This window comes from Melanotaenia boesemani, chromosome 19, assembly GCF_017639745.1.
Source record: "Melanotaenia boesemani isolate fMelBoe1 chromosome 19, fMelBoe1.pri, whole genome shotgun sequence".
Lineage (NCBI taxonomy): Eukaryota > Metazoa > Chordata > Actinopteri > Atheriniformes > Melanotaeniidae > Melanotaenia > Melanotaenia boesemani.
In genome coordinates, this window is record NC_055700.1 from 11,594,377 (window position 1) to 11,607,228 (window position 12,852).

At 38.2% G+C, this 12,852-nt stretch overlaps 1 protein-coding gene across 1 annotated transcript in view; it reads left to right on the plus strand.

Annotated features, from left to right (window-relative positions):
• Positions 1 to 12,852, plus strand: part of LOC121630483 (potassium/sodium hyperpolarization-activated cyclic nucleotide-gated channel 1) — a 66,462-nt gene that overhangs the window by 38,050 nt on the left and 15,560 nt on the right. The window contains exons 4-6 of the mRNA XM_041970788.1: positions 2,296 to 2,514; positions 7,779 to 7,925; positions 11,291 to 11,531. Coding sequence (XP_041826722.1) covers positions 2,296 to 2,514; positions 7,779 to 7,925; positions 11,291 to 11,531 — 607 coding nt within the window. The remainder of the gene's footprint in view (positions 1 to 2,295; positions 2,515 to 7,778; positions 7,926 to 11,290; positions 11,532 to 12,852) is intronic.

The window sequence follows — 12,852 nt, forward strand, 5'->3', positions numbered from 1 at the left end:
CACTAGAGATTTTGCTTATCCTCAGGGAAAAGGCACACTTTCACATTTGACATGTGCTTTAATAATGAGGAGTCTAAATCCTGCTGCTCTCACTTCTAGACCTGACTGTCAAGGCTGAGACCAATAAAAGTAGGTAGATGAAAAAGCTACTTGAGAAATCTGAAATTCAACTGGAAAGCCTTTCAAGCCTAATATCGTGATACAACCCGACAACACAGATGCATTACCAAGATTAAATGTCCTCAACATGAGAGTCTCCACGGGAAGTCACTCTTAATGAGATTTCTCATTGTAAAAGGGCAAAATGTTGTTTTCAGAATGGAAAGAACTGCCTAAAGGCCAAGGTATGACACTAAAGCTGTTATAAGCAGCAGCATTCAAGGACGGGAAGAAATGCCTGACTCCATAGAGACGGGTGTAAAGCTATAATCATATAAATAAAGTCCAAACTAATGGATTCTTTTAGACTGTCACTCCACAGGGTTTTTGCTGTTGTTATTCACGTTTTGGGAAAAGAAAATTGATGAAGAAAACAGATGTCTGAGGAAAAAGTTCAGATCTTTAATATTTTTCACCCAAGAATAGCTAGTTAGTTTCTGCATGACATTGACAGAATAGTTTCAGACAGGTTCAGCTGCTGTTTGACAGCATGACCTAGACTTTATTGGGAAACAAAAAAGCAGCATTTGAACCCCTATAATTTTTACTTATAGGATGTCTGAATAAATACATAATTCATTCTCTGAAGTTATATTTAGGATGTTCCCTTACTGATCGATGCTGCTGCCCAGTTCAGTGAGGACTAACTTGACCACAAACATATAGTAAAAATAGTGAGAATGACCTTAAATTTATTAGCACAATATAAGATATATAAGAATATTGTCTAAAATAAATGGTGGACAATGATGGGGACAATAGTCAGTGATCTGAAAATAACTTAAACATGGCTGCATTTTGCTTACAGCTAATTTCTCCACCCATTGAAATAAAATACTGTATATATTTAAACCAGGTGGGTCCTTGAATGTTTGAAGATGCACTACGTAACTTTGACAGATTTTCTCAATAATGCGTCACCCATCGATATTTAATTCAGCATCCATCTTGCATCCTACCTGTAATGTAAGCTCTTTCCAGTCAGTAAAAGCCAGACTGATGTTGACCCTTCTCTTACCTCTTGCTCCATCCCTTTCTCTCTTTTTTTTCCTCTCTTCCTTTGACAAAGTCATTTTGTTTCTTTGCTGAATCAGCCACTATGCACCTTTAAAATGGCCAGTGTGTTGATTCCTTTCTGCTAGCATGTGATGTAGTGTGTAAAGCAAAACTTAGCTACAGCGTCACATAGCATTGTATTTCTCAGCCCCAGGATGCTGATGGGCAGCAACAGCTACAACAATGTACATAACAGAAGTCGTTGTGCCATCAAAGGAGTCAGGAATGCTAAGTTTTAACGTCAGAAAGTTACATAGTGCATCTTTAACACTCACACGCTTGCAGTAAATATAGAGGTGCATTGCTTTGGTCAAATACATACTGTATATGCTAGTTTACGACCCTGAACACATAACCTTATTTTGTTTTTCTACAACAAAATAATCCTGACCCATCCATTTGCACAAAATAACATTTGTCCCACTTTCCACACTGCTGGTTCTTGATATCATTAAGATGGGGAGGAGAGGGCCAGATGGGCTACATGCCCAGCTGGTGGTTGTTTTTTTCAGAATTCCATTCACATTTGGACAGTGTTTACCATCAATAAAATGAACATGTAGTTTACCCAATGAGTATCTCAGGTGTTGAATGATAAGGGCAAAAATCTTTGATGGGAAGACCAACCAAGAAACTGATCAAATTGTATTTTAACAGTGTAAAAGCTGACAATGACATGGATGGATTTTATCCCAGTTATACATTACAGATTAAGAGAGACCTTGTGAGCCCTACTCCAGATGTTGTTAGGTAGCTAAGAGCTGATGCGCAAGATTAAGCAGGAGAGGACGCTCCTTGAATAAATACAGGGATGGTTTTCATTTTTTCTGATTTTGAGTATGTGCTAAACAGAAAAGTAGATAATGTCATAGGTCCCAGGAAAGTGAAAGCAGTGAGGGAAAGTAAAAAGGTAGAATGAGGGCATTAAGCTCTGAGGCATGAAGAGTATGTTGGTAGAATGTTTGGTTCAGGTTCAGTGATCCATCAAAGGAAAACCTGCCATTTCTCCTTGCCTTGCAGTAACTCCCCCCAATCCCTCTCTGCCTCTCCATCCTCCTCTCTTTTTCACTGTCCTTGCAGAATGTTTCCTGGGGTAAGCAGTACTCCTATGCCCTCTTCAAAGCCATGAGCCACATGCTGTGCATCGGGTATGGTGCCCGGGCACCCGTCAGCATGTCTGACCTGTGGATCACCATGCTGAGTATGATTGTAGGTGCCACGTGCTATGCTATGTTTGTGGGCCATGCTACCGCTCTTATCCAATCCCTGGATTCCTCTCGCAGGCAGTACCAAGAAAAGGTAAGAATCATGCAGCGGCACACAGTAAATCTAATACTCAAGTTTCAAAGAAGATTAGGCTTGCAGGATTTGAATGATACAGGATATAGTAATGATTTAGAAAAGAAACTACATTGTGTGATTTTCCAAATTGTTAACATTTTGTTGTTTTAAGGTAAGTAAAGCAAATTTTAAAGTATTAACCTGAAGGGGTTTTGTTATTACAGACTATATGCAATCCTACGCATTGGAGCTAGACTTAAATTAGCACTTCTCTCTGTTGCTCTGTGGACCAGTGAGTTGAGCTCTCACAGATCACAACATCCGGGACCATGACTTGTAAAGAGGATTTTCTCCCCCTCCCAAACAGATAACAGAGGGTCAACAGGGTGAGGAGTTCTATGACATGACCAGTCACCTCACTGCCTGTGTGCTGCCAGGAAACGCATTTTTTCTTTCCTTTTATTTCAGTCCTTATTACATCATTGTAGTTATTTTATTCATTTTTTTTTTCACGTGGAGCGTGATTACCCAGCCATTCAGCCGGCCACCATCTGTGATCCCTCTTTGGGGCCTGGGCATTTCCCAGAACAGCCGGCCATGACTGATGTGCTTTGTGGTTGCACGGAAGAGCCAAGTTTAACTCTCAAACGTATGCCACAGAGTTCTATGTATTATCAAAACAACATTAAAGTGCAGGGGATTAAATTCCTCTTTGTTGGTTTTGTTAGAACACGCCTATTATTAAAACATAAAGCTGAACTTTAACTTATGCTGTTACAACACTGATGGCAGTTTAGACTCAATTACCAATAATGTACATTTGAGTCTTTTCATTGAAACTGTTTGTTATTTTTTAAAAGAACAATTAACAAAAGTGTGATTAAGTAATGATCATGTAAATTATTACAAACTTTTACATGCTGCATGTGTACTGTCAAAACATCTCTAAAGAAATGTTATTGGTTATGTTCATTCATTCATTCATTCATGCATTTATGTATTTTAATTTATTTTAAAGGCAAATGTAACCAGACCTATTACATAAGGTTCTAGAGAGGTTAAACAGTTTCAGGCAATATTCTCTGATTGCTGGATTTGTCTTTTAGTCTAATCTGATAACAAACCAGTTTAGAGCTTCAATAATTAACTGATTAAGGAAAATAATCTTCAACAGTGTTGATATTCAATTAATAATTTAAGCCACTTAAACCTTCTCAGCTTTGTCTGTGTTTCGTGTAGTTTTTATTATTTGCAGACTACTCAATGTAGTATATTTTATATATTTCATATATATATATATATATATCAATACATTTTTTCTCCAGTTAATCTGTCGATTTGACAAATAGATACACAGAGGTATGTCTGACGTTGCATGCTATTTAAAAGCAACGCCATGAGTTGTTATCACTACATGCAAGAGGTTTGCCCTCTTCACTTAGGTGGAATTAATATGTGTATCTATCCATGTCATCAGCCAAAATGAGTTGGAAAATATTTGAGTATCAGATATCAACAAAAATTCAACAGTGTGCATTCTAACTCAAAGCCTTTAGTTTTCTTTGGGATTGTCAGTAAAACAAAAAAAATATCTAATGAGGTTAATTTGGATCCTATAAAAGGTTTCTATGAAACACAAAGCAGTGCAGGAATTAGATCTTTAAGAAAATAATTAGTTTAAACGCTAAATCAAAATTTAAATTTAAATACATTTTATGTTATTATTTAGTTTTAGTTTTTTTTTTTTAACTCCAACCCTAGTTTATCCACATAACTATGATACATGACAAAGGAGAGTAACAAACCATCACATTGTCACTAGATCAAGTAGTTATTGATCTTGTTTATAACTTTTCTGTCAGCAAACAGTAAATTAAAATAGGATCTATTAACCTTGATGTGTTTATTCTTGCATAAGCACAATAATAAACATGCACAAAAGAAGACAGGTACAAAAAGTCCACATCATTTATCTCAAGGGAGGCTATTGCCATCGTTCTTATCAGAGCATCTGCAGAGTCACCTTGGCGATAACAATAACAGGACATGCTAAAATACCAGTTCATTAAATTATGCCTTATTTATAAACACATTTAGGTGGTTTCAATTTATTCAAGTATGACGGTCTGACCTTGTCAGCTGCTTTCATGGTCGATGCAATCTAGAGAAACTGCTCCTCAGTGCTTTTGGCACAGCTTTGTAGAGCTCTTTAACATGGCACTTAGAACTTGTTATTACTGGGTGATTGCAGTTGTTAACTTAAGGGTTTTTTCCAAAGGTCCTCTAAGTACAACATCATTATCATACAAAGCTACCCACAATACTACGTTTAAAAATGGTAAAATGCATGTTAAATGAAAACCTATATGATCAATATCACATTTTTGATGCCTGTAATGATAATGATGCAATTTTATTATTTTCTAAAAGTCTAGTCATAGTGACACATAAACCATTGGCAGATCAGATAAAGACATTACATGCCCCTCAAGTCACATGTTGGGATAGACCAAGGCAAGTGAAAGATCTTAAGGTCTGAAAAATAAAATCACTGTGAGTGTTACTAATACTCTTCAGTCCCTAATGTATTGCTTTTGAAAACTTAATCTTATGATTGATCATAAACAGCTAGAGGCATTTTCTAATCAAAGTCAATGACAGCTGGTTGCCCAGAGCAAACAAGTAAGCATTTTGAAGTCACTGTTTGAATTAGTGACGTATTTCTTGCTCAGTGTGTGATGTACATCTGCTTCATAGCAAATATGCTTAATCCACATCCCATTTTTTTCCCTTTCATCAACCCTCCAGGCACTGAACTGACAGCTTTGAGGCTGTAAATGCCACGTTCGTGGTAACACAGCCTCAGTGTGTAGCCAGGTTCAGCCGGGGCTGATTTGCTGCATGGCTGTGCATATCACTGGAGCAGGATGAGGAGCAGCAGGGATGAGTTCAGGGTGCTGAGCCTCCAGTCATTACATCCATCTCTGCCACAGCTGGGGGGTTGGAAACATGGATGGAAAGATGGATGTGGGAGTGTGTTTACAATTTATTTGAGGACAGGGAACGTTATGACAAGGATGTGATGAGAAATGTTATGCAAGGAATCATTTTTGGCAAAAGGTTCAAGTCACGCCATAAAAGTTTTTTTTAAGTGTGATATTAGCAAAGAAGAAAGGAAAAGCAAAAACATTGAGACTCAAGAGAGAGAAAAAAGTTATCATCGATGCTATAGAGTGGAGAAGAGTCAGAGGAACAGATGGAGGGGAGAAAAGGAAATGAGGGAGTAAAGTATGCATGATATCAAGACATCCCTGCTGTGATGCCATGGTGCTGAATCACTGCAAGCCAGTGGACAGATGTGTGTCATTCAGCACAGGAAAAAGACCTGTCCATCTATTGCTGCTTTTTACATTCCTGCACAAATACTGGTTATCCACTTTTAGCTCACTGATAAAACTACGTTCAAGCAGAAATACAGAAAGTACAAAAAGATTCTTAAACTTTCAAGTATAAACATGAATCAGATTTTGTCCTTTTTTAGAGATGACAGAGATGGTCACACTAAGAAATGAATGAGGACGGAGAATGAGAAGGGGTAGTCAGCAGTTATCTAAATCACATATATCAAACCTAAATATGCCATCTTTGCCTGACACTGTGCTCCACCTTGATCACTTGAGTCAAAATGGCCTGTTAAAGCTGTGGATGCTCTCCAGCTTTAACTCCAAATGAATCAATTTCCTGCAAACAAAACCCTGGTCCCTTATCACCTTTCTGCAGCTGGGAGAGGAATCAATGAAGGGGGCATTGTGACTCAAGTGTCTTCTCTCGCGCTGACAAATTTCGTTTTGTGGGGCTGGTTGCATCACTCTGGCCAAAGAGCTCACCACTGTCCTGAGCTACCGGGCTCACGGCTGCTGTTGGCTCTCCCCTACTGCTCCACAATGATTACCAGAGCGAGTGTGAGAGACACTGTTTATTTTCAGGTGTCAGGGCTGTGGACTGGATGGAAAGATTGTGTTCACCACCTTGTCTACAGCAAATGTGTGATAAAACTGTGAGGAAACTGAACAAAATAGATGAGCTAAAGAATCTTTTCTATCCATCTTCCCTTTTCCTTTGGGTCAATAGTTGCCTTCAGGTTAATGTAACTCCCACAAAGATTCAATTAAATACTAGAATTTACTTTCACATCTTTATTTATGGTGGTGTTGCACAAAAGTCCTGGATTCATCCACACAGATTTTGATAAAATGTTCATAGTAATCTTTAAATTCTATCAATGATAAAAGCTCATTTGCCTTTCACGCCTCCATTTTAGCTTGAAATTAAAGTAACAGGCAAAAACCTTCCAACTAGTTGAATGAATTTTTTCATAGATTTGTGCAGCTTCATGTTGTTAACACATGTAACAAGTTAACTATAACAAAAGTGTTAACAAATTACTCAAATACAAGTAGTATTCCTTTTTTTCTTCACAGTTCATGGATTAATTGCTTCCTTTCCATTACTCTACTAAATATAATTTCAGCTTAAGTCTGCAGCTTCAGTTAACGTTCTCTTTAAAAGGGAAGTTAATTTACAATGAAACAGTTTTAAAGTGCTTAAGATAAGATCAACTTCGTCTGTCACAGGTGACAGAAATTTCTCTTTGACAGGCTCCAGATAAAAACACATAAAAACATCATCAACACACATTTTTTCTGTTTAATTTAAATTGAAAAATGTACAGAATCACCTAAGATAGAAAAAGAAAGTTGCTGATTCCATTTAGACACTAACAATCAAAAATCCCAGACTGTATATTTCATGGAATTATTCCAAATACGAGTTATTATTATTATTTATAGTAGGAGCTGATGCTATCTACTTAATATTCTGCTCCGGTATGTCTCCAGGATGTCAGGCATACCTCACTAGTTCCCATTAGGACTGGGCTTCCTGCATGGGTGAGATAATCAGAACTGCTACCTTGGCCTGACATAGCCCCGGGCCTGTTCTTGTTCCTACTTTCCTTCACCACCTGCCTCTCTCATCCTGCCTCTCCCTCCCCACACACAGAACCAGGACATAGCACTGTGACTGTGAGAGTACGACTTGTCCTCAATACAGAGATGCAACTGTACACTCTGTGAAGACCTCAGTTTTGCAGTTTAGTTGGGATGCACTTTGAAAACAACAAATTTTTAATAAACATTTATATATTATGGGATACCCAAAGAATTTAAAAAGTGATAACAAACCTATTTAAACTAATGCGTGTGCTTTCTTGCCTTTTCCAGTACAAACAAGTGGAGCAATACATGTCCTTCCACAAGCTTCCAGCAGACTTGCGGCAGAAAATCCATGACTACTATGAACACCGCTATCAAGGCAAAATCTTTGATGAAGACAACATCTTGAGTGAGCTCAACGACCCACTCAAAGAGGTGAGCTAGCTTCTCATGTCACACTCTAAAGTGAATTTACTCTTCAGAGTTTCCTTTTAAAAGGCTTGAGTTTTTATTTTTAGAACAAGTTAAAAAACAAAACTTTTTTTTCTCTGAAGGTGAAAGGTGGATCTTTATTTGGTAATATTAACGTGAACTAGGTGAGACTAAAATACCAACACTTGTCATCTCATCTTACAAGGTCAAGTAGAAACACAGCAGAAAGGATTCCCCTCAACATATCAGATGAACCCACACTGTGTGTCTGTCAGGCTATAAAAAATATTCTACTTATGTTCTAGAGCCACTTCTACAATTGCTGTTTTAGTTCTAATATTCACAAGTCTGACATGTTAGACAAAAAATATTAGGAAACTAATGGGGGGAAAAACAGGCTTTTCACAAAGAAAAGTAATAAGAAGAAACATTAAAGTTTTATTGTGAAGTGAGGCACCAGTTCATGTCAGATTTCCTTGTATCAGCAGATTACATGTGTAATTATGCAAATAAATACTGGAGAGAAGAGGAATAAACAGCAATGCAAGCATAAGAAGTCCCAACCATCTCTCATGTAGCCCCATTAAGTCACCTTGCACAGTCAAATGTGCCTGGGGTTGCTGCAAATATCCAGAAACACAAAGCATGCACAGGGATTTAAAGGTTTAGCACAGAAGAGTCCACAGGCTCAGTTCACTGTGTAACAAGCAAAGTCAACACTGTGTAACAAAAGCTGACAGGTAAAAACAAACTTGTTCTCACTAAAGCATATCAGGCCTCTGAATCAAGTTCACACAGTCCCTTTATTGAATAACTTGACTTAAGATGTGTCAGTTAGCATTTCCACACCAGTCTATTTTACCAAAGCGGAGCAGGGTAAATCAGAAACTTCCTCTAGACCAGGGGTAGCCAACGTCGGTCCTCGAGGGCACCAATCCGGCAGGTTTTCCAGATTTCCCTGCTCCAGCACACCTGACTCAAATTAAATGGATCCAACAGCCTATAAGGATCTCCACAATGACTCGTTAGTTTAAGTCAGGTGTGTTGGAGCACAGAAATCTGGAAAACCTGCCGGATTGGTGCCCTCGAGGACCGACGTTGGCTACCCCTGGTCTAGACTATAATCATCTGTCAATTCTCAAAGGGATTCTCAAGTTTTACCATGTAACATTAAGGATGACCTGTCTGCAAAAATGCAATTTAATAAGCAAATACATGTCCAGTCACAACCACAAACCATATTTTCATTAATGTATCAGTCAAGTAAAAGACAATATTGCATTTTAATAACAAAGAAGATACAGCAGGTTGCTGTAGCATATATGGTTTTGTTAAATCAAATAAGACAGTTTAGAATATATCAGAGCAGTGCAGTGAAATGCAGTATGAGTAAAAGAAACTCTCTGGCCTAATAAGCAACTGTACTGTTTGTCCCTTTCATATGAGAGGTGCTAACTATCCAGCTTTTATACCCACTAAGGTCTAGTTTGCTGTTTTTCCCTCACACTCTCTCCTCTCCTTTAGGCCGCCTTTTAATAAGTCACAGAACTTATATAAACCTTCAAGTTCCACCTTTCTCAATGGGCTTTCCTTTGTCCATTTTAAAAAATCCTATTAGATTAAAAGCAAAGGCACGCTTTACAAACAAGAATAAATCTTAGCTAAATCAATTAGATGCAGCTAGATTTGACAGCATTTGACTGATGGCCCCTTTCATGTTGTCATTGAACATATTTCATCTAATGTGAATATTGCATTTTGATGCAAAGCAGCCATAAGTTTTGTTTAAAGAAGTTCACAGAAACACTGAAAAACAGTCAATTGATAGTCAGAAATCAACTAATACAGTTAAATCAAACTTTTTGTTCAGGACAAGTGATTCATCACAACGAACAGTTTGTTCTTGTTATTCATCTGTCGCCACAAGAGAGTTTGGAAAAGTCACCTTTACTGTTTCATTCAAGGACACTGCAACACAACATCTAAGGAATGTTTTTATGCTGTTTCTGTTAGATTTTTTTTCACTGATGTGTTGTTTTCTGAAACATTTAGTACCTCAAGGATAAAGGATCTTTTCAGGCGCCCAAAATACATGAATGCATTTTCAAGGGGGATCTCTTTGCTGTGTGATCAAGTACAAGATTAGTGATTCAGCTATCATGTTTGGATCTCAGATTCCAGACCAACCGCTGACCTTTTAAGGCAGAATGCACCATATGCAAGTATATCTCTTCCAAAGAGGATGTTTGTGTTTATCTCCCTTTTAAGCCTAATGCGATTGTGATGCCATCGTAACAAGACATGCAACAAAAACATTTCATGTCAATAGAAATAGAGGTTTAAGAATGCCCTGAAATTTCTGAGAAGTTTGTTTTCAAACACAGTTTTTTCTATTTATTTATTTATTCTTTAATATGAGTTATTGCACCTAAAAGAGGAAATATCCCAAAACACATCTGCTTACACACATTTTGATCTATTGCATCTTGTTGCCAATTCTTAAGCTGTATTAAAATTAATTTACATACATACATCATATTCAAATATAGATTATATTGCATATTTTCTAGTTCAGATAAATATGCATACAGCTAACTCTATACCACCCATTATCCAGGCTGTTTTCCTACACCCCCGTCTCATGCCTCTGTCTCATTGCCTTTAATGCTCCGCCATATGACAAATCTTTAAATAGGCATAGCCAAAGATTGTTTCCCCAAGAGAACGCTTAACTGGGTATGAAAACTGCTTACTATCTAATTCATTAGTTCTGGTGCATGATTGAGGTCAGCGCCCCATGGCATTAGCTGACAAACACATCTGAGGTTGAGCTAAAAAATTTTTTGTGTTGCCCTCGTGCAGCAAGCAAAACATTACAGAGATTGGTTATCTTTCTGGTTATGTCCTCTTGTCACTGGAGGAGAGTTATCTCTCATGTGGGGGTCAACAACACACTATTGCAGATGCCAAGTGCTCCCACTCTCCATCTGCACAGCAACAGAGATGCATGGACAAACAGACAACAAACTCCTAATCTCCTGTTCTGTCTGAGGGGGCAGGATGAGACCAAAGGGATGGCCTGCAGCCAGCACCAGAGAGCAAACTCATCAGGTTTTGATTCATGTGCCAAAAAGTTTCCTCTCAGGAGATATGTGGGAAGTGCTTTAGAACTATTAGGGCTAAATCAGCACTATACATCTAATTCATTTATATTTGCAGATAACAGGAGCAGAAAGATTCAAGATTTGTGAGGGTGTTTGCTGTCAGACCACCTAACCGGCTCATCTTTCACATTTTAGGAAGAAGTGAATTATTAATAGTTTGATCTCATCCGTTTAATCAAACACTTTCCCTTTTCCTTCCACTAGGAAATTGTCAACTTCAACTGCCGTAAGCTTGTGGCTACCATGCCTCTGTTTGCTAATGCCGACCCCAACTTTGTGACTGGGATGCTGAGCAAGTTGAAGTTTGAGGTTTTCCAACCCAATGACTACATTATTAGGGAAGGCACTGTTGGGAAGAAGATGTACTTTATACAGCATGGTGTGGCAAGTGTCATCACCAAGTTCAACAAGGAGATGAAGCTAACTGATGGATCATATTTTGGAGGTAAGAAAAAAAAACTTATAAAACATTTTTTATACAGGTTTATTGCACATTGATAGCTTTCATATAAAACTGTAAACGCAAATGATATATGTTGTTACAAAAGCTACTCACCGTCATGCACACAGGCTCACACAGCAGGAGTTGAGAGAAGGCCTTGCATTTGATGCTGTTGGAAGTTAAGTTATTGTAGATTCTCATTAACTCATGTTGGACGTTAGTCAGCTTCTGTGTTACATAACCTCTCATCTGGTTGCTGGAGTGGGCCAAGGCGCGGATCAGGCATCCCTTAGGACACACGGAGGTCCCTCCCCCACTCTCAATCTCACACTCACATACACATGCATGAACTTTTCGCCCACTCCATACATTCTTTGCTGAATTTACTTGGCACTAACCATAAGCAGCGTCTGTGGACATATCTTCTGTGTAAAGTCAGGAGCAATTCCCTCGTTCATTTTCTTGGCTGTGCTTTCATTCTCTCTCTTTTCCTCTCAGCGCAGCTCCCCATTCCCTCTCCAAGACATTACAAATACCATTAATTTTTTAGATGTCAAATGTAGTTTGGTTGCACGTTGTTTACTCCAACAAAATCTACAGGCAGACATTGCTGTGTCTATAGGAAGCAAAGTTTCCTTTTTTAGGGCTTCTTGCATATTTTATCTCTTGAGTTCTTCCCCACTATGGGAGGAGGCTAAGGAGTCTAAGAATACCTTCACTTTAGTGTGTCTGCTGAATGCAGTGTGTCTCACTGGTGAGCTAAGGAAGGCAGTGAATTACAAAAGAAAGAAGTCTTTTTTCTTCCTGAATCTTCAAACTACATGACCGCTTTCTGCACTCTTGTCAAGATTCAGTTAAAGTGTAGATTAAAAAAAATCCTTGAACATTTTATGTTAATTCATTCTTGATTCATTCTTCCTTACAATCTTTTACAACTCTGAAATGATAATAAATAATTAGATAAATCAATGTATGCAAAGCAAAAGTTTGGATACCCTTCAGCAAATACCACCTTGTGAATGCAGCTTCCTACACAGCCTCTTTAGACCAGGGATCACTAATTCTGGACCTTTTGGGCTGGTGTCCTTCAGGTTATACATGTTTCCCTGCTGCAGCACGCTAGGTTGAAATGAAATGGTTTTCCAACAGCTTCTTGTCAAGCTCCTCACAAACCTTTTAATGACCCACTGATTTAAGTAAGTTGTGTTATAGCAGGAAACATCTAAAACCTGCAGGACACCGGCCCAAAAACTCCAGAATCAGTGATCCCTGCTTAAGACTGTCTTCACAGATTTTATATAGTTCAATGTACTTGACCTGTTTT